General features: G+C 52.2%; 1 protein-coding gene across 6 annotated transcripts in view; it reads left to right on the top strand.

Moving 5' to 3' along the window:
- Nucleotides 1–634: 634 nt before the first annotated feature.
- MEIS1 (Meis homeobox 1) overlaps nt 635–21,951 on the top strand; it is a 103,277-nt gene continuing 81,960 nt past the window's right edge. For 2 of the 6 annotated variants that reach the window (XM_064510163.1, XM_064510162.1), the window contains exons 1-6: nt 1,212–1,979; nt 3,107–3,333; nt 4,493–4,634; nt 5,078–5,128; nt 5,890–5,940; nt 7,326–7,472. In XM_064510163.1, the coding sequence (XP_064366233.1) occupies nt 1,968–1,979; nt 3,107–3,333; nt 4,493–4,634; nt 5,078–5,128; nt 5,890–5,940; nt 7,326–7,472 (630 nt within the window). In that variant the 5' untranslated portion in view covers nt 1,212–1,967. Of the gene's footprint in view, nt 708–1,209; nt 1,980–3,106; nt 3,334–4,492; nt 4,635–5,077; nt 5,129–5,889; nt 5,941–7,325; nt 7,473–21,951 lie in introns of those variants that run through there. The other 4 variants (XM_064510160.1, XM_064510159.1, XM_064510158.1 and 1 more) reach the window with 4 other exon arrangements.

Genomic DNA, 21,951 nt, shown 5'->3' with positions numbered 1-21,951 from the left:
GCGCCGGCTTTGCGCCCTTCCGCGCGGCCCCGCACCCGCGCAGGCGGGGGCCGCGGAGAGGCACGGCGGGCCGCGGGGGGGGGGGGGGGGGGCCGGCACGCGGGGCGCTTCCCCGGCGCGGGGCAGGGGGCGGGAGGGGGGCGCGGGCACCTCCGCGCACGGGGCAGCGCGGCCCGGAGGCAGAAGAGTGCGCGGCCCCCTGCGCGCGCGCGGAGCCGCCGCCGCCGGGGGGGGGTGGGGGGGGCTGGGGCTGGGGCTGGGGCAGTGTCGGGGCGCGGTGCGGGATGCGGCTGGGGGGCCGCGCGGGGCCGCCCGCAGGCGGCGGCGCGGGGCTGCGCGCGGCGGCGCGGAGCGGCGCGCCCCGCGGCCGCTGATTTGCGCGCTGCTGGCGGGCCCGGCCAATGGGGGCGCGGCGCGGCGCGGCGCGGCGCTGATTGGGCGGCGGCGGCGCGGGCCGGGCGGCGGCGGCGGCGGCGGCGGCGGGGGCCGGGGCCGGGTGAGCTCACTCGGCGGCGGCGCGCGGGGGGGAGCCGCGGCGGCGGCGGCGGCGGCGGCGGCGGCGGCGGCGGCGCGCGCGAGCGAGCGAGCGAGCGAGCGAGCGGCCGGGCGCGCGCGCGGGGGGGCGGGGCGGCGGCGCGGGGGGGAGGGCAGAAAAGCGGCGGCGCGGCGCGGCGCCCGCAGACCCCCGGCCCGCCAGCCCCATGTCGGTGCGTGCCGCGGGCCGGGCCGCGGGCGCGCAGCGGGGCGGGGGCGCCGCCAGACAAAGGGGGCCGGGAGCGGGGCGGGGGCGCGGGGGGGGGGGGCGGCGGAGCAGCGGCGGCGGGCGGGCGGGCGGGCCGGGGGGGGGGGGGGGGCGGCGCGGCCCCGCCCCTGCCATCCCCGCCGCGGGCGGGGGCGCGGCGCTGCGCGGGCGCGGGGCGGGCGGCGCGCCCCCCTGCGCCGGGCGCGGAGTTGCTGCCGCCCAGCGCATTGTGTAAGACGCGACCTGTTATGGCCACCACTACTTCCGGGTTCCCGCAGTCTGGTCCCAGCCCGCCGCTCGCCGCTGCTCCGCGGCCGCGGCGCCCGCCGACGCCCGGCAGCGCCCGGCCCCCGGCCGCGGCCCCCGCCCGCCCCGCGGCGCTGCGCGGCCCGGCCCGGCCCGGCGCGGCCCGGCCCGGCGCTCCGCCCGCGCCCGCGCCCCGGCCCGCTCCGCCTCCGCCAGCCTCGCCCGCCCGCCCGCCCGCCCGGCGGCCGCGCAGGGGCAGAGCGAGCCGGCGCCGGCGAGGAATTAGCAGCGAGCCGAGGAGGAGCGGAAAAAATCCGCGCAGTGACCGTAATAAAAGGAGCGAGCCGGCGCTTTTAGGAGCCTTCTTAATTTTTAATTTTTCCCCCCTCTTCCCTTCCTCCTCCTCCGCCTCTCGGTTTTTTAAAATTTTGAAATTTTTTAATTTTTGGTTTTTTGGTGAGCGCGCTCGAAAATTAACATTTGAGGTGTCCTGCGCGGTGGGAGCGCACGCAGAGGATCATCATCAGTCATTCACCACCTTGACAACCTCGCCTGTGATTGACAGCCGGAGTGGCAAAAAGCCATGAGACTTGGTAGTTGGGTTTGAGGGGCACTTTAAAAAAACTGATTTGGGGAAAGGATATTTGCTTTCGCCCCGCTGCTGTCTTGGAAACGAGAGGGGGAGAGTGAGAGAGAGAGAGAGACAGGGAGAGAGGAAAGAAAGAAAAAAGAAGGAAGGAAGGAGGGAGAGTTGTTGTTGTTTTTTTTAATTTTTTCTCCTTTTTTAATGCTGAGTTACCGTATCGCTTCTCTGAGATCCAGCAAGCTGAAGATTTTACTCGATTGCTTTCATTGCTGGCGACGCTAAGGGATTTTTGCTTTTTTGGGGTGAGGGGGGGGACTTCGCGTTTCTTTCTTTTCACACTGGCCTTAAAGAGGATATATTAGAAGTTGAAGTAGGAAGGGAGCAAGCAGGCCGATGGCGCAAAGGGTACGTATTAAAAAAATGGAATTCAAATGTGAAATAATATGGAAACGTGGCTGACAGAGACGCTGCGAAAAAGTTTTTTTTTTTCCTCCTCTTCGGAGCAGAGGCACAAAGCGGTGTCCTGGACTGGGAGCATTTATCGGTTGTGCTCGTAGGCTTATAACCGGTATATATTGGCGTTTTCTTGATTCTGTCAGTCCTTATCACGGACATCCCACCGAAAAGGCAAGCTTTCTATAAATTAATGACATGCAGGCATGTAAGTGAATATGTGCAAGCCTATGTATTTGTCGGTTTTGTAGCTGTAGTCCTACCAATGTCTTTTTTTAAAGTCACCAGTGCTCGAAATATTTTAATGTGTGCATGTCTCTGAGCGTTTTGCTGTGGTAGTGATGATAGAGCGCTTCACTTTTGGAAGATAACTTACAGTTTGGAGTAAGCAGAAGTTTTTTTCCCCCTTTTCCCCTCTTTTTTTTTCTTTTTATTTTTTTCCTTTTATTTTTGCGGTCCCAAAGGTGCAGCGCAGCGGGCAAAGCTCTTGAAAAAGAAAGTCGCTTGCTGAAATTGCAGGGAGGGGAGATCGGCAGCGCGCTGCCATGTGCGTTGTTACACGCTGCTCTCTGGGATGCGGGCTCCCCTTTCCTCGGGCTGCCTGCCGCATTTGAAAGTTTTGCGGGAAACGTGCTGGAGGCACAGCGGAGCTGCGGCGAGCGGCTTCGGAGAGGGCAGAAGCGGGGGGAAAGCGCTGTTAAAGCGGCTTCCTCGGCTCTCCTGCCCGCCGCCCCTCCGCGGGCGGGAGGCGAGAGAAAGTTGCTCCGCTGACAACTTGCCTTTGCTGCTGCGGGGCGAGCGGCTGTCGGGGTCCGTGCAAGCTCTTTATCCGCACCCCGGCTCTGGAGAGGGGGAGCGGCGGGGTCCCGTCCCGTCCCGTCCCGTCCCGTCCCCGTGTGCCCGGGGCACCGCGCTAGCTCCACGCTCGCGAACAAAGGCGGTGGTTTAGCGCGGGGGGGGCCGCGCCCCGCACTCGCGCTTCTTCCGCCGGGCGCCGCGGGCCGCGGGGCGGGCGCGGAGCAGGGGGGGGGGCCCCGCGGCCGCCCCCGCGCTGACGGCTGTGCGCTCTGTGCCCGCAGTACGACGAGCTGCCCCACTACGGCGGCATGGAGGGGGTGGGCATCCCCAGCACCATGTACGGGGACCCCCACGCCGCCCGCCCCATGCAGCCCGTGCACCACCTCAACCACGGCCCGCCGCTGCACTCGCACCAGTACCCGCACGCCGCGCACGCCAACGCCATGCCCCCCGCCATGGGCGCCTCCGTCAACGACGCCCTCAAGAGAGATAAGGATGCCATTTACGGGTAGGTCCGCGCCCGCGCAGCCCTCCGCGGCTGCTCCCCCCCCCCGCCTAAGCGTGCCCGCACCCCTGGGCAGCACTTAGCCCCCTGCCCCCCCCCCCCACCCCCTTTCCAAATAACAGTGTGTCCGCCCGGGCTCAGCACCCTCCGCTGCGTCTCCAGGCCACCGCGGAGCCTTCCCGAGCCCCCCCGCTCGCCCCGACTCGCCGGCAACTTCCAGGAGCCTCTTGCGAAAAACCGTGCAAGCCGCTCCCCGGACGGGCTGCCTCGGCCGCGGCGAGCGGGGCAGGAGAAGCGCAGCGCCCGCTGCTCGCTGCTCAGAAGTGCCCGGGACTGGTTAAAACCCCGCGGAGCGCCGTGCCCCGCGGGGGGAAAAGTGTGAAGCCCCGGAAAAAAATAACCTCCTTACTGCAAATATCTCTCTCTATCCACGGGGGGAGCGTACATTCATTTATTTAAATTATTAAGCGAGCGAGGGAGCCAGACGCACCCGCTGCCTTTGCCCCGGCGGGTCTTTCCGAGCTGGGAGAAAGCGAAGCACCTGGCTCCCCGGCGGGGCTGCGCGGCCGCGGCCGCTGCGCTGCTCGGCGCGGTGCGGGGCGGTGCGGCGGCCGCCTGCGCGGCTCCGGGAGCCGGGCTCGGCTGTGGCTCTCGTCGGGCCGTTTTGGTTTGTGCTGGGGGGTTCGGGTTTCTTTTTTTAATTGTTATTTTGGTCGGGGATTTTGATTTTTGGATGCAGCGGGTTCGTTTGTGGGTCTTGCTAGTGTTGGGGTTTTTTTTTTCCCCGCTCCCAGAAAGTCCTCCAGCCGAAAATGAGAATTTAAAGCATGAAAGTCAAAAGTGTATGTCCGTAGATTTTAAAATTTAAAAAAAAAAAAAAAGAAAGGACAAGGAAAGTTAATTCAAAATGGCTGCTGGACCCGCTCTGGTTTTATTCTGAGGCCGTCCTAAGGTTATTGCAATATCCCCCCGGCTCCGCGACACGCGGAGGCCTGGGCCCGCCGCGCCGCCGGGCTCCGCGCAGGGAAGGGGCGCTGGGGGGGGGGGGGGGCTGTCGGGGCTCCCCCCGGCCGCCCCCTCCGCCCGGCACCCGGCTCCGGCACTGCAGCGTGGGTTTTCTGTTTCGTTTTTTTGTGTGTGTGACTATTGTATTTTCTTGCAGACACCCCCTGTTCCCTCTTTTAGCACTGATTTTTGAGAAATGTGAATTAGCTACGTGCACGCCCAGGGAGCCCGGGGTAGCGGGAGGCGACGTCTGCTCCTCCGAGTCTTTCAATGAAGACATAGCAGTGTTCGCCAAACAGGTCAGCGAAACCGCGTCGAAATAGGGGGGAAAAAACGGTAACGAGAAAAACAAGCCTCCGTCGAGATAAAGATGCGCGTTTTCTCCTCCCCTTTTCTTCCTGCAAGAGGCCAAAAAAACAAATAGAAAATCACGGCATTTCTCGCCCCCCCAATAAGTTAATCAGCGCGAGCGCTCTCCCCGGGGGGGGGGGGGGGGGGGTCCGCGAGCCGGGCCGGGGCGAGCGGGCCGCAACGCGGCAGCTCCAGCGGTGTTTCGGGGTATTTGATTCACTTGCTAAAGTGTTTAGATGATGCACTAAATCTAGCAGTCAGGGCTTTGCACGAAAGGTTACATAATGGACCCGACAGTGTAATGAAGCAAGAAATAATAACGTCTGCTTTTTCTGCTTCCATATTTCAAATCTTTTTTTTTTCCTCCTTTCCTCCCCTTTCTTATATTTAGATCCGAGCAGAGAAACCCCTATTTTCCTCTAATCCTGAACTGGATAACTTGGTAAGAGTTAACAACACTTCTTCCTCTCCCCACCCCCACCCTGCCACCCCCCCTTCCCTTCTTTTTTTTTCTCCCCCCCTTGCATGTCTTTCCGCAGAGGTGGTGGCGGCCTTTGACAAGCGTTTTGCGGTGCAAAATTGAAAATTCCTCACGCGGATTTTTTTCTTAATCATTGCCAATTCCGAGTCGCTGCAGGGCGGTGGTCCCGGGCGAGCGGAGTGCCGGAACGCGGCGCGGCGAGCGAGCCCCGGCCGGGCGGCAGCTCTCGGCAAGCGCCCGCCCCGCAGCCGCGGGCAGTTACCGGCGCGGCGCCTCGGCAGCAGCTCGCCGGGCAGCGCAGAGCAGAGCCCTGCTGTGCGGCGGGGAGCAGCGCTCCGCTGCCTCCCCCAAAGCCGCCTCCCCCCCCCCCTTAAGGATAAACAAATGTTTTGCCTCCGCTGTAGGAGTATTTCTCCCGCTTTTGCAACGCCGGGAGCTCACGGTGCTGCTTTAGAGCCCCCTTTTTTTAAAGAAATGTTTATGATCCGTATAATTTAGTTGCTTCGTTGCAATAGGGATTTTTTTTTTGTTAACTCTAGATTGCTTCTTGTTAAACAGCGCACAAAGCCACCGCTATTAAGTTTTAGTGTTATTGCCATAAATCAAAACAACTTTTTATTTACTACTAAAGAAAAGTCAAGCTGCAATGGCAGAGGCGGCTGTGGGAAATATCCAGAAATGCAGGAATGAGATAAATGCTCGTGTTGTTTGTGTCTTTGCAGATGATTCAAGCCATACAAGTATTAAGGTTTCATCTGTTGGAATTAGAGAAGGTAATTTTTGTCTCTCCCCTTTCTTCCCCCTCTGTTTCAGTACTGCTGAAGTTCAGGCTTCTGGTAAATTTGCATAAATGTCTTTCTTTCTGGTAATTAGTGTCAAGACCAATCTTGGCGTCCATTTCTCTTCGCAGTTTAATTACAATTTCAGCCTGTAAAAGCGGGCTCTCCAGCGCCCGGGCCTTGTGTTCATTGTAAGACTTTGCTGCCTCTGGATAAATAGTTGCAGCTCTGGGTGCCGCAGAGGAGACTCCAAACCCTGTGGGTCTGTTGTTGCAGCCAAGCCCCCGAAATTGCGATTTTTTTGGTGGTGGGGGGAGAGCCACTTTGTTGAGTTGCAGATAGTTGGGAGGGTTTTTTTTCCTCTCTGTCTCTCTCTCTGTCTCTCTCTCTCCTTTTTTTTTTCTTTTCTTTTTTTTTAAGAGCCATCTGCAGGTCAGACTCAGGGCACGGATTGTCCTGTAACATTTTGCAGAGACAAAGCAGAGTTGATAGTTGTGTCAGTGTCTTGTTCCTGGGAATATTGTACACCTCCGAGCAGCAGAAAGAGATTGCGGGCTAAATGCAGTTTTGCTCTCCGTTTTAGAAATCTTAGCAATTAGAATGCTAATTTATAATAAAGTAGTGTCATCCGAGCTAACATTAAATTGGGAGCGCGCTCTGGTTTCCTGAGGATTTTTTACGTGTCATTGATAGCTAGCCTACAAGAGAATTCCCTTTCTCCTAAAAATAAACATTTTGAGAGGTTTTTAAATAGTTGAAAAGTTTCTCTGGAGCCTTAGCCACTTTATCTAACCGTAACTGGCGGGGTGTTCTCGCCCTGCATGAAATGTGTTAAAATCTGCCCATTGATAGAGGCAGCTCAGGTACAAGTCTCTCTCAGTGACTGGGGATTTCAGGGCACGGATGCCTATAATGTATTTCAGCGCAGTGCATCACGATTTTTTTTTAAATCCGTTTTTCTGTCCTCATACCCCTTTGGAAAGGGTTTATGATGAAATAACTGGATGAAATTAAATAGTTTACCTTAAATGTCACCCATGCAGGTCACCTCTCTAATGGCCACAGCTCCGGGAGCAGATGAATTTAACACGGGTGTTGAATATGTTGTAGCCTGTGAATCATCTTGTCACTGTCAATTTTCTGGGATATCTCTATTTTGCGAGAAAAGAAAGTTATTCCTAATTCTGGATGCGTCTAGAGGTCTCGAGGGGATAATTGCAGTGTGTTTCCCCTGTTTAGAACTTTTGATGTCACCGGGGTGAAGGGGGGAGACTGGTTGCACTTGTCAATTTTACTTATGTATTCCTGATTATATTTTCTTCCCCTTTTTTTCCTTCCTTTCTTTTTCCCGTTTTTTTTTAACCTCTGTCATAATGTAGGTACACGAATTATGTGACAATTTCTGCCACCGGTATATTAGCTGTTTGAAAGGAAAAATGCCTATCGATTTGGTCATAGACGATAGAGAGGGCGGATCAAAATCGGACAGTGAAGACATAACAAGATCAGCAAATCTAACAGATCAGGTATGATCTCGCCAATGCTGCACACGCTGAAATTTGTATGCAGATCGCTCGCCGGGTCACTACGCCTCCTTTTATTATTTGCATATGATTAAGTCCCTTTTAGATAAATTTCCATCGAAATGAAAATTTTTGAATAATGTGGCTATTATTGCTTCATTAAGGCTTGCTCCCGGATTCGACCTGGCGAGATGAGCTTGTAAAAGCGTCGCCTGCATACTCGACCTGTTTCTTGTCGCTTTTAATTTTTGTCTTTATTTTATTTACCCTTTACAATAATAGAAGTGTTATCCGTGAATCGCTGGCTTCTGGTGGCTTAGAAAAAGGGATGGCTGGAGCCATTTACAAAAATAATAATAAAATCCGAGATAGGTGGTCCGGGGAAGACAGAGAGGGTTTGAAATCTAGCAAATACTGGCTATTTTCTTCCCGTCTCTACGGTTCATTAGTCCGTCTTGTCAGTTTTCCTTGGCCGAGCGCTTTTAGACTCCAGTGAACATTGCTTTGTGCACGCCTGCCTGCTGCAAACGCGCCCATTTTATTTTACTTAATATGGGGAAAAGAAAGAATAAAACGAGACCCGGGTTTTTAAATGATTTCCCTGGGCCTCGCAAGTCTGCCGGGCCGGCGGCTCTGCGCGCGCGTCCGCGGGGGCTGCGCGCCCTTGCGCGGGGCTGCGGCGGGAGGGCAGCGGGGCTGCGCGCGGAGGGGCCGCAGCGGTGTCGCGCCTGGGCGCTGTCGTCGCTGTCGCCGCTGTCGCCGCGGTCGCACCGCGGCGCGGATCGGCGTGTAGCCCCGCGGCTGCCAGGGAGGCCCCCGCGCAAGGAGCCGCGGCTCTTCCGCGGCTCTTCCGCCTTTACCAGCCGCTCGGTCCGTGCGGGGCCGAAAGGAGCCGGCGCCGCGCTCGGGAGGTTTCCTTCCGTCCAAGCGGGCGGGAGGCTCCGCGGCTCGGCCGCGAGCAAGCGCGCAGCTGCCCGCGGAGCGGCGGCTGCGGGGCCGCGGGGACCCCGAGCCCGCGGGGGCTGCGCGGGCAGGGGCGGGGGAGCCGCGTTCCTGCGCGGTGCCCGCTGCTGCCGCCGAGCGAAAATTGCCATCCAACAAGTCCGACCCGAAAACGGGTTTGCGAGAGCTGCGGAGCGGCGCGTACATAAAGCTGTTGGAGCAAATGACGAGAAGCGCTCAGGGGCACGAATGAAATCAACACTTTAATTGCCTCCAAAATGAAGATTTATACCCCGTTTCCCCGACGAATCATTATTTTATTCAAGTGAAAGCTACAGAAATGAAGCTCCGCTTTGGGGGCCGTGGGGGGTGCCTCCCGCGGGGGCGAGCGCGGACATTGCGCGCCGCCCTCCTGCCGTGCGCGGCCGCGCTGCCGTCCCGGGCGCGCTTGCGGCTGTCGGAAGGGCGCAGAAATGCGCTGCTCCCCCGCCCCGCTCCGCGCCCCGCGCATCAGACGCGCTGCCCCGCGGGGGCGTTTGCGCGGCTTTGCGCGGCTTTGCGCGGTGCCGGTTCGGCCGCGGCGCGGGCGGCAGCGTCTGCGCCCTGATGGTGAAGTAATGAGGTGTTGAGTGGCTGCCACCGGCGCGGCTAGCGAGCGCGGTGCTCCGCGGTGCTCCGCGGGCGCGGTGGGGCTGGCTGTGTGCGCGGCCGCCCGCCTCCCGGGCTGCGCGCGTTTGTGCTTTTGAGAGTAATAAAAGAGTAAGTATGTAAAAGCTTTTATTATGGATTTAATTGCATTTTCTTAAATTGTGGTAGTAAAGGTTACAGTTAACAGGGTTTTTTAATTTATTGGTTTCCCCTTATTTATTCTTTCCTTATAGGCCCCTCAATGCCAGTGCCTTTAAGTCCCACGGTTAATGGAAAGCAATGACACTAATGCTAGATTTTGCGAAGTAAAGCCCCATAACGCGAGCCATTGTTCAGTGATTTAACTCGCTCTGTGGCACCAGGTCACTAAAACAGCATCCTTCTCCCCCAGGCTGACCCCGTCGCTTGCTGGCGGGGAACCTGCCGCGCCGCTGCTTACCGCCGCCGCTGCAGAAGGAAAAGGCGGCCGTTTGGGTTTTCCTTGGAATAACCCAACGCGAGGGCAGCGAGCCCCGGGACTCTGAAACTGCCCTTGAATTATTGGCCCAATCAGCAGAGTTTCAAAATAAACCTTTTTTAATCGCTAGCTTTTCAAACATTTGCATGTTTAATTTTTTTAAATGTTTGTCATGGTGGAAAGCTCTAAAACACAGCTGTTGTGTGATGTTGATGGGAAAATTCTGTCCTAGTTTAAAAAAAAAAAAGAGAGAGAGACCAAAGACTGTCTGTAGACACATTGCAGAAATGCAGTTTCTTAGGTAATGCGGCTGTGTTAAGCTATCGTCATGGGGCTGTTTGCGCTGAAGTTACTTCACCTTGACTCCCCGGTGCTATAGACTGAACTGTAAAAGATTATGACACTTACCCTACCATAATGCGTATACAGACAGCCTTTAAAGAGCCTTTTAAAGAAAGCGCAATATAAAATAGCCAGCACATGTTCAAATAAAGTGCACTGATAGTGTACGATAGCCTTTTATTGAGGCAACAGTATTTCCTTACCTAAAATAAATTTTTCGAACAAATGCACGGTAGTAATACTTGACAAAATCATAATTTAATTATGTGCAAGCCTATTATGCGTGCAGAAACCTTTAAAGGAAAAGCAGCAAACAGCCAAATTCCTATAGGGACTAGGAGGGAAATGATCAAAAAATGAACATGAAATAAGACTTCCTGTAAGAAGGTCCATAATTCAACATTATTTGACTCCGCTGTCAGGGAAATTGTTGAAGGATAGTAAACTGATACTAGAGTCTCAGTCGTTTTTGTTACAGTCTTAAATGTTTTCAACTGTGACATTTTAGATGGTCCTTCTTGGATTATAGTATATCATATATATATACACGTATATAATAAAGTAACACTTGTATTTATGTTGCAATAGATTTTTAATGCATACAGCTACAGAGTTTCTCTAAACAAAATGCTGATAGGCAGCAGCTTTTTTACAAATGGAAAAATGACACAAAATTCAGCATTCTTTCTAAAGAAAAAATCATAAACCAGAATACAATATATAGCATATCTGAAGGTTGATGGGTTGTTTAGGACATTGACAAGTTATGACTGGAATAACTTTCCCAAATATTTCAAATATATTAATTGTACCTTGCAGACAATACAAAGACAATGCTGCAGGGAAAAAATGACTGAGAGACACTATTTTACTTAGAGTCTCTTCACAGGTATTTTCAAACTAGGTCTGGCTTCGAGAAAAAAGAAAGCTAAGAATATTGCTGCCTTATGGATGTGCGTGTGTGTGTGTATGTGTGTGTATATATATACACACACACACACACACACGTATATGCTCTGATATTGGAGGAACAGGCATCAAAATAATAGATGTGGTGCGTAGAGTGCACAGTGGAGTTCCGTAGCTGTATAATAAGAGTTATGGCAAAGTAGGGCTCTGACCAGAGCCAATCAAGTAACATTTAAAAAACTCGAAATTAGGATGTCTTCCTCTGACTTCATGCCACCTTCAGCCAGGGAATCCTTTTTTTTTTTTTTTTTTTTTTCCTTTTTTTCTTCTGGGTAATACTTCTGCTGCAATATTTAGGAGCTGTTACCATGTCTGACTTTAGCAGCCTATTTAATGTAAAGATAGAGCATGTTGATACATTCAGGACTTGTTACCCTCAGAAGCACGGTGACTGAAATCATACTAGTAAAATAAGCCTTTCTTTGATATGCATTTCTTTAAACAACCAAATATACCATTAAATAGATAAGAAACTAAATATATTTTCTTTAAACTATGATGTCTTTTGAATTCAAGAGTCTTTGCAGATTTTTTTTTTAAATCTTGCAAGAACCCAAATTTGTTTTTACTTCCATGTGTAGTATTTGCTGCATTTCTTCGGTGGCATGAGCACGCCTAACTTCATGTAAAGTTTTTCAAAGTTGTCACCTTTGTTGTAAAGCATAACTGAAGTTCTTTAATTTTTGAATCATTTTCCCAAGCAATAGTCTTGTTTCAGAGTTTAAGCCCCGAGTAACCTTGGAGGTTGCTGTAAGTGCTTGCGAGCATATCCTGATGCGGTCTTGCAAATGGGAGCTCTCGGTGTCTTCGTGTTACGTAGCTCAGCTCTAAAGCGCGGATTGGTATTTCAGGGTGCCGCTCGGAGGTATTCGAGCCAGTTGTGAAGAAGGAAGCTTTACCTGATGTGTAGTCTTTACGGCTTAAGGTTTGCCTCTTCCCTCTGTGCTCATGTGCGGGTATCGGGAAGGTTAATGGGATCTACGCACAGGCGTGCGGAAGGGCTGCTGGAGCCTTGAGTGTGCAATGTTCGCTCGTGACTTTAGGGAAAAAAAAAAAGATTACATCGTGCTCGATCAAAATGAGTAACTGTAGGTCATGCTAATAAATATTGTTTTAAAAAGCAACTTAAAACTCAGTGGAAGTCGTGCACAGCTTCATTAAATTAGGGACTCTTTTTTTGTTGTATGTTTTGTGTTTTGGGGGTTTTTTTTGGTCACATGAACATACAGTTAGAAGTTATCTTTTATAATCCAAACAAATTAAAAACAAGGAAGCCCAGGACTGTTTTGCACTAACCTGTAGTGGTTTTGAACATTTGTGGAATTCGTTGCTGGTAGGAGCTGTCTGCGAGAAGGATTCGCGGTGGCGCGGGGCAACGCTGTCTCGCGTCCTTGGCGCGTTACCTCCGTCTCTTTCTGCTGGTTGCTGCTAACCAGCTTGGACTCGCACGGCAAATTTGTAAATTTGTGTTTATATGTGTTGTGGTTTTTTCTGCTGTGACAATAGTATTTGGAGAGGGTAACTCCAGCTTCCAATAAGGCACGCAGTTTGTGTTTTTTGGTTGGCCATATTTCTGTCCCCGATTCACATCCCTGGGTCTAACCTGCCACTAATATTTTTTTGTAACGTGACTTCAAGATAACTTGCTGGCTGCTGCTCAGGCCTTCTCGTGAGTGCTTAACGTGTTTGCCTTTTCTCTTTTATTACTCTCAAAAGGAAGAAAGCCCACGGGATTTAACGCAACCGAGGAACATGGGTGAAAGTGTAATTCCTGCAGTGCAATGCCCTTACGATAGCTTGGGGTTTTTTTTCAGTTTGGGCGAAATCCCGGGGAACCGTCCCCGTAGCTCTCATCTCTGCCGAGGTGGTTGGGGTCTGGGATCCGTTTGCGCGGGGAGTTTGACGTGTTAGATCCCAATCAGTTCCCTGGGCTCGATGTGCCGGGCTGCGTCGCTGTTTGTTGCCGTTGCTCCTTTATTTATTTATTTTAGCGGAGGGGGAGCCTATATCTAAAAGGTTAAAGGCACCGTAGAGATTACGGTCAGAGGCCTACGTGTTTTGTGTGTTGTACTGAATCTTAAAGACGGCATCGTGGCCAATGATACGTTTACGGCAGTTACTGGATTTTTAAAAAAAGGCTTAAACTTAGTCAGTGGGCATCTCAACAAGCGTTGAGTATTTAAAAATTGACAAACCAGCACACGTTCACTATTTAAAAATTGAGAAGGTGAATTTAAAGAATAGGAATTCGTCCTCAACACAAAGGACCTGTTTAAAAAAAAAAAAAAAAAAAAAAAGATTTAAAAGTTATTATACGGAGACTGCTGTTTCTGTATTAACTTGCAGGAAGTGGGGAAGTTAGAGGCAGAAGGAAAGTAATTCTCACCTAAATTTTGGCATCCTTCCTTTTGACTATGTTAGGACGGGCTGCCAAAAGAAATGGTGGGTTCTCTTTTTGGGAATGTCTTCCAAGCAAGGCCAGATATCCCTCTGGAAGGAATTTTTTTACCCAAACGGAGGTTATCAGTTGTTATGTTACATGTCATCCAGGAGTTTTGGGGATCACTAAAAGGGTAACTGGATGAAATGCAGTGGCCCAGAAGATGCAGGAAGTTAGCTGGGTTGATCTAATGGTCCCTTCTGGCCTCAAAACCCGATGAATCTCTGGGTTTGTCCACACAAGGACACTCAGGAGAGGTAAGACAAATTGACTGGGTGTAAAATTAAAGTGCATTAGTTAAAGTGCATTGCACTATTGTGTGGATGCTCTCATTCAGAAGTAAAGTGGCCTTAGTTCACTTTAGCCTAATCCCCTTTGGAGTAGGCCACTTTTCTTTTGAATGAGAACATCCACATTCACTTTTCGTTAATTTGCCTCTCCCGAGTGTCCTCACACGCTGGTGCTCAGCGGAGGATCCCGCTGCCAGGCTCTTGCTCCCTGTGAGGTTTAGGTAAGCGTTTCCTTATGCATATTCATCTCCGCAGCAGCAGTTAAACACGGGCGTTCATCATCGGACTGCCTGGTCCTGCGGATAGCAGACTCAATAAGGCCGCTTGCACGGCGCAATGTCCTATCGCCGTTGTTTATGCCGGTTAAAAGCAGTATTGCTTCCAGCTCTGAGTGCGTGGAAATCTTTGCAGTGCCCAAGACTTTCAGCTGGAAGCAGCTGAGCCGGCACCTCCTCTCCGGGAAGCCAGGCGCTCCCGTTCCCGCGCCTCGACCCTGCTTGCGCCTGGTCCCACGCGCTCAGCGGCAGCTGGGAGCCCGCGTCCTGCACGGGCGAGCGGCCGGGTGCTGGTCCGCAGCGTGGGCGCTTTTCGCCTGTAAATGTAGCGTTAGGTCCCTTGCAGCGTCCGTCCTCCTGCCCGTAGCTCGAGCAGGCTGCCCGCTCGGTTTCCCCAGGTTGTGATTTTCTGTCCTCGAGTGCTCCCGGCACAGGTAGTTTCTTCCAAGCACATCCACTGGTGAAGCAAGTTATTAAAGGCAGCGAGGAAATCTAGATTAGCTCTTTTCAGCTGAAGTTTCTAACTCCTGGCTGGCCATGAAACCAAAGATTTAAAATTAACTTGCAAGAGAACTAATTTACCTGGAAAAAATTAATGGTAAGATAGCTTTGGCAGCTGTTTTCTATTCTTTGAAGTTTGTCGAGGTTGAGTTTTTGTCAGAATTATTTTTGGGTATGTACTAGAGCTTATAAAAGACATCTATTTACTTTATACTCACTACGCTGTACGAGCAAGTGCTGTGCAGTGTTGCACTCTTGCCGTTGCCCGTTCCATTCATAATAAAATTTACAAGAGGTTTTGCGTTAGTAAGCAATTTGCTATTGGATACTTTCCTAGAAATGCAGAATTACTTTTCCCCAAAGTACTGTCTTTCCTCTTCAGTCGGAACTGAGGTGAGATATTTTTTTCAAGGACTGTACCAGCATCTATACGATATTCCCTCTTGTGCAGTCTCCAAAGCTAGGTTACTTGCTGCTCCGTCTTGAAGGGTGTGTCTGCTTACTTTTGTAGTAAATTAAAATTCTCTTATTAGCGTCACTGGCTTTGAATTGAGCCAGATAGTTTAGTTTGCAGTTTGCTTTTCTGTTTTTTAATGTAAGGCAAATATGTATCCAGATCCTCTTTGCTGAAATAAACAGGCCAACAATAAGAGGGGTAATTATTGATTTGGTTAAAGGAACTGCCTGTTTTAAGTTCAGAAATACTGACTAATAGTAAGGCAACAGCTGATGCCATTACAGGCAGTGTACTGTATTCAAACAGCTGTAGAAAATGAAAAGCTGTGGTATTAATCCTGCCATTCACAGTTTATTTAAGTTTTTCCAGCTTCTCTCGTATGGGCATGGCATAAATGCCTAATTTTGCCTCCATTAAAGTTGCTGGGCCCTTAATGCAGCAAATTATTGTATTTAAAATTTAGAAAGCTGCATTAATGCAATCTAAGATTTCTGCAGCTGGAGTAAGCTCAGGAAATGCAAGCGTTACCATGCAATTTTCATTTCATTAATTCTGTGTTTAGGTTTGTGTAAGTTTTTACTCGGAGGAGGTCGAATTGTCGCTCGTGCTTTTTAATGCTGGCTTTAAGTCGTTTCAGCGAAGGCCGCGTAGTTGCCAGGAGAGGGGAAGGGCGGATCAGGACCTCGGCGGCAGTCGCTGCTTTGCCGGTCGCGTTTGCGGGGCGGCAGCGCTGGAGCTGGTAGGAAGGAGCGCCCGGGTCGTGGCCTCGGGCCGCCTGGCTGCTCGCGGCGCGGCGCTTCGCGTGAGCAGGGCCTTGGCCGGGCTTTTTCATCGCGGGCAGCGTCCTTACGGCTCGTGCTTCGGGGAATTTGCGTCGCGTGCCCTCGCTCCGCGCGGCTCCTCCGCTCTCGCGCGGCTGCGTCTCGGTGACGTTTCGGTGACGGCACCGCTGCGCTGCTGTTCAGCCGTCGGCCTCCGCCGCTCGGCTGCACTCGCGTTGGGCCTCGTCGCGGCAGCGCCTGCGTTGGGGCAGCGCGTCACCCGCTCGGCTCTTCCCTCCCCGTCCTTCCGTGCCCGCAGGCAGTGCTGCTTCGTGCCCCCCCCAGCTCCTCCCCGTCCCCAAACCAGTTTTCCTGTCGCGGTTTCCACCGCCGGCGTGAGCACCGCCGTGCTCTTCCCCTGGCCGCGGGGCCGGCGGTAGGGCTTCGTGGTGGGGCTGCGTAGGAGCGGCCCCGTACGTGCGACCGTGTCCTCCAGCGCCCATCACGCTCCCGGGAAGGATCTCGGTGTTTCCTCTCCTTTTCCCCTTGAAGCCCGAGCGAGGGCGTGCGCGTTTCTAGCACGCGCGGTGCTAGGATGTTGTTCTCGTGAGCGCAGGCACAAGTCTAGGCAGGATTTGGTCCACGGTCTAAATGCTTGAGATCGGATCAGAACTGCTGCAGTGATACGGTCGGGCGGGGCTGGTCGATGTAACCCCCACGGACGGTGTGGGGTCACGGCTGTGGCCCTGCAGTTTGCGGGCGAAGCAGTTGCTTGGTGGCTCCGGAGCTCAGTTTCTCTCCTGCCCGTTCTGCTTTCAGCGAGGAGGGTTGTGCAGTGTAATTTTCAGTACCTTAACTTACATGTCACACAGTGACAGCATGGTACGGGATATACATATATCAGAATAAGAAATGCTGTGTTAAAGTAATTTATTAATTCACTGTGTGGATAGTTTAAAAAAATAGGGTAAAGAAAACAAAATGTTTTCTGTTTGTGTCACAGGGAAACGACACGCTGAATATAAGGCTGGATGGTGAAAGCTGCTTTGCTTCTTTTGGTGACTTTGTGCTTTGGTGTTGGCCCCTTCTCTGTCTTCCCTGGATCTATTATTTTTTTTCATTGAAGGGGTTTAAGCTGATTAAAAGGAAGGGGGATAAACCGAAACACCGAAGGAAGGAAGCAGCAGCACCTACGTGCAAGGAACGGGGTTGTGTGACGGGCGTGAGGCGGTTGTGGGGGCCCGGCCCGCCCAAACCCTCGCGGGGAGGCGCAGCCAGGCCGCAGGGGCCTCCGACCCCCGCCATTTTGGGTGTCGGGGGAAGGCAGCCGTGCCTCCGTGCTGCCCTCCATGACGGGGCGGGGCAGCGGGGGAGCGAGCCGCCCCGGGAGGTCCCCCGTCGCTGGCTGCCCCGGCCGGTGCCGCGGGGTTTCTGCGCCCGGCGGCTCCGGGGAGCTCTTGGCGTGCGGCTCGAGGAGCCGGGACGGTCGGCACCTTCTGCCTCGCGTGCGGCGGGAGAAGATGGCGGAGCTGCCGGGTTTGGCCATGAGCGCTGGAAAATGTGAATCACAGGGCTCGCGGCACGGCTCGGAGCCCGCCGGGGAGAGCAGGCAGCGCGTAGGGCAGCGCGGGACGTGCGAGGCGGCGCCCGCGAGACGAGGCGGGTGCTCTCCAGCCGGCAGCCCCTCGTCTAGCCGGTGCCGCGCGCGCAGCCAGGCCTAGCCGCGGCGAGCCCCGCGGTGCTGAGCGGCTCAACGGCATCAGGGCGTTCTCCAACGCCGCTAACAGCGCGCTGCAATCCAAATCACTGCGCGGCTGCGGTCGGCGGGCTGAAAGACCGTTCGATGGCTGTGAGCCCAGCTGCACGTTTCAGCGGCGCGGGAGCCGGAGGGAAGCACGACTGCTGCGCGGCGATGGTTGCACTGCCCTGCCTCTCCCGCAGCCCTGCTCGGGCTGCTGGGCACCCTGCTACGGAGAGCCGGCCACGGGCGTCTCCAGGGCCTGGCGCATGGGAAGGGCAAGGGCTGGCGTTCCTCTTGGCCGGTGTGATGAGCGGCACCGAATCTGCCGGGGCAGGTGAGGTTAAGGACCGGACCCAGCCAGCTGACGGTCTGTGCAGTCTGCGTCAGCCCTGGGCATCTGGCAGATCCGCTCCTAAATGACTTTTAACACGTAAACGCAATAAAAGGCGGGGAAGGCAGACACTCATTTTCTGGCTAAGTGGAGAGGCATTTTTCCTGTTTACACCTTTGGAGGAATCATTACATGAAATATTGAACAGGAAACTCCATTTGTCTCTGAAGGCCTTTTGCCCTGGTCTAGAGAGATGCTGAAAATGCTTCAATCCTATTGAATTCGCTAGGAGCTGGGGAGGCTTAAGACCCCTCCGGATCTCGCACACCGCCCTCCAGGATACAGTGCTGGTGGCTGGGGCTGTCTTTGGGCGTGTTTCTGACTGCTCTTAGACAGTCTGCTTAAAAAAAGCTACGTGGAGCCGTGGTTTTATCCGCACTGACTGTGAAGCTGTGTTTCCGTGTGGCGCAGAAGGGAGCGAGATTAGTATTATCTAGCGATACGGCCCTTATCAAAGGGAGGAGACGGGTTTATACTGTAGGTTTGCCCTAAACAGAAAGTACTGGTCAGTGTTTGTTGTGTGGGAGACAAAAACCCTGCGTTGCCATCAGCTGAACTCAGTTAAACTGGCAGGGCAGGCAGCGCTTGTTGTTTAGCCACGATAAATCACGAGGAATGGAGCAAAGTCAATCAAATGGAAGGCACGTTGTGATCGACTCCATTGCTGTGTGGACTTGGCGGTGTCCGTTAGGGCCACCACGAATGGAAGGAAGGAAACCTAAGGTCCAAGCCTTCCGCTGCGGAGCAGAAGTTCACCTTTCTTATTGCCGGAGGGGTGGCTCCTGCGTCAAGTGTTTAGTCCTCTCTCAAAGAGAAAGCCTAGCTGCCCACGCGTGTCCACGCAGAGCCTCGCGCAGGAGGATTTGAGACCTTCCCCAAGTGCAACATGTTTGGCCGGAGGCCACACGGAAGGAGATGGGACCGTGCCTGCGGCAGGGTTTGCACGCAGTCGTGAGCACACGCGCACGCTGCTTCTCAGAAGTCTTGCTCCTGAAGGGCTAGTGGGGCTTTAATGCCTCATCGAAAAGAAGAGCTGCTTCTCGGCAGAGCCTTCTCCTCCAACTTTCGAGCAAACATGTCCAAAGAAGCTGCATGAGTGTTTGGAGTAGCCATGCCATCTCCTCCTCTCCCTGACTAGGCGGTGCAAGGCTGATAAGCATAATAACTTAGAAGAACAGGAAAAGATGAAATTAGCTAACCTAAAATTGTCTTCCAGCTTAATCATTTTTCCTTTTCCTCCTTGTCTTTACATCCCACCCGTTCTTTGATCTCGTTCTCCTTTATTTTTGTGGTTTATGCTTCCTGCTTCTCATTTTTCTTTTTTTGTTGGAAAGCTCTGTCTCCATGTCCTGTTGAGCTCGTGTTTTGTTTTGCATTCAGCCTGTTTGGGGCAATTGGGCTCTCTTTCCCCCGTCATATTGCGTTCTCCTCTGTACGCTGAGAGTGCAGGATGGTGTGGAAAGCTCCATGGTGTTACCCATACCGGTGTGTGTCCATGGCCCGGCTTGTGCTGCACAAGGACCTTTTCTCCTTCTCTGGGCCTGGACGTGCCCAGCAATGAGTCGGGATAGCCGGGCTGTTTAACAGAGCTGACGCTGCCGGTCCTGAAGCGTGCCTGGTGGATGCTGGTTTGAAGCTCTTTGCGCTGTGCTAGTCAGGCATGCCTCAGCCCCTTCGGGGGAAATGCTGGCCCTGCGAAAACTGGTGGCAGAAGTCCCATTCACTTCCAGGGTTTCATACTCTGTGATATTTGCATTTGTACCATAGCTGGTCTTTCTTTTTCTCTCTCAGAAACTGTCCTGTGTTGTATGTAGCCCTCATGAAGACAGCTTGCTAGTTATTTTTTCCTGTGATGCTGTGAAGAAGAGGAGTCAGTGGATAGTCCTATCCTCATTTGGTATAAGGAGAAACTAAAGATAGAAAGCTTGTGACTTTTTCAGGGATAGGAAGGGAATCCAGGTCAGAGCAATACTTCTGTGTGGAGTTTCTTCAGTTTTTTAGTTCAGCGGGCCTTGCCGCTTCTGACACTGGAAAGGTTTCCATCTGTGCAGCGGTCCCACTCACCGTGCTGCTTAGTTGCAGGCATAGCTGTTGTGTGTCTGTCATTGGAACGACCTTATTTATGTAGACCTGAAGCACCTCTTTCCATAGGAACCTGATGCTTGTGCCTTTTTTGTTGTTTTGTTAAAATTAATTGGCCTCTGAATCAGAGTTGCATGAAACATTACAGAAGAATTACTGGCGCTAAAAAGTGTGGCTCTTACAGCATTTTAAGGCCCTTGCATGCGTCATCATTTTGACCCCCTCGTTTCTGGTTGTATTACGTCGGAGGGTGGTTGCCTGGCAGCCTGGTTAGCCCTGGGAGGAGATGTTCAGGTGGGCAGCCATGGGGTGGTCCGGGTCCTGCCGCAGAATCAAAGCATCATGACCGTGGACTTCATGGCCCCAAAGCCAGCACTTGGCAGAGAATGGAATAAACAGTGTATGCATGTGTAACGTGTAAAACATATGGAATTCTATTTTTAACATCACCAAAGCATATATTCAGCCCTACTCATCAGTTTATATTTTTCAAGGCTTTTTTCCCAGTGAAAAGATAGACTTCAAAAACTTTCTTTTATGTTGGGTGGGGAACAAGTTATCTGAGGATTATTACTAACCTTGCCCTTCAAAAATTAAGTGGGATACAGCTTGTGGATTCCAAAGACTAGGGATCTCTATCCTGTAGCTTCAGCTTTTGCGTCAGTACTATGGATTATATGCTTAAGATATTGAGCAGGTGTATTGAATGTTTGGTCCAAGTGAGGTCAGGGCACAGAAGTATAACCAACAAGCAGAACGATAAATAAGGGAAAAAGCAAATCTTTGCTAAATAGTGGGTTCAGTTTCTAGGAAGCAGATACAAAGACTTTATTTAGCAGCCCCTTTTCCTCTTCAAATTCTTCCCTGTAGTGTGCACAAGTATTTCCTTAAATGGTGGGCCACTAACCTCAAGAGGATTGTGGGAAGGCTTTTATAAGGGAGGAGTTAAGAAAAATCTGACGAACATTTCAAACATAACGTATTACTTCTTTTCTAATGAATAAGTATTTAATTTAGGAAAAGAAAATAAGATAAAACTTCAGAAGGAAAACAATAAGACCAAATTATGTTGACAAATTGCTGGCAGCAGCTCAGTTCCTCCAGGGCAAGGCAGTGAATGATTGTACCTGCAGCCAAGTCCCTCGGAGCCCCAAGGAACTGGGTTCTTCCCACAGTTGAAGGAATCAGCTATTCCCTGTCTCCAGTGGTTACACACACACAAGTGAGCCCAGAAGAGGGCTGTGCTCACAAGACTTTTGAGAAAGACATATATCAAAAGAAGCTGAGTACAATTTTTATCACCTGTAATAGAAGGCAATTTCCTTTGTTTGTCCACTTATGGTCAAGCCTTTAATTCACTGGCTAGGACTTCTTTTATTGTTTTTTTTTTTTTCTTTCTCCTGGCTCTCGAATTTCATGTGTTTGGTGCTTGAAGAAAATGCCTTTTGCTCTTTAATATAAGAAGAACGCAATGGTTTGCCCACCAGATGTTAGTGTTAGCTTGACTCAAAGCCCAGCTGTTTGATTACACTCATAAGTGTACATAATGTTATTTATATTTACTCTCCAACTTGGTCATTAACCAAGTAAGTTTGTCTGTAGCGTTTTGCTTATTATGGCTTGATGTTCACCATGACACCAGTCCATAGCTGCTTCGGAGGCCTCATAAAACGTGGTCTCCCCTGTAACGGTGCCATTGCACTCGGATCTTCGGGTTGCGAGCTCTCGAGCTCGGCGGAGCCTGCGTTTCTCCTCTGGCTGGTGGCCGGTCCCCCGCGGTACTGCCTTGTGCAGCTCCAAGCCCGTTGCCATTGCCCAGGTGAACGAAGTGCCTGGTAACGGTCACACCATACAGTTAGTGCTTCTGGGGTTATCTAAATACGCAAGCATTTTTGTTGCTTCCTTTCCTCTTCCTTCTTTTTTTCTGTTCCCCCCCCCCCCCTTTTTATCAGAGTACTCAACAAGCTTAAAAACCATAAGGAAAGTTGGGAAATGTATTTCAGATGCCAAATAAGCATGGAATAAGTTAAAATGTCCCTTGTACAAGGTCTTTTTGCCCTCACAGTGTTGTGGCATTAGAGGTACCCTAGGCTGAAACATCTTTTATTTTAAATCAGTCGTGTGACCATGGCTCGACTCAATCACTAGGCAGACCGTAGTTTTGGCACAAGAAACTATTGACCAGC

The sequence above is a fragment of the Dromaius novaehollandiae genome, chromosome 3 (assembly GCF_036370855.1).
Source record: "Dromaius novaehollandiae isolate bDroNov1 chromosome 3, bDroNov1.hap1, whole genome shotgun sequence".
NCBI classification, from domain to species: Eukaryota; Metazoa; Chordata; class Aves; order Casuariiformes; family Dromaiidae; genus Dromaius; species Dromaius novaehollandiae.
The sequence above is the reverse complement of the archived record's forward strand: the minus strand, read 5'-3'. Positions and strand labels throughout refer to the sequence as shown.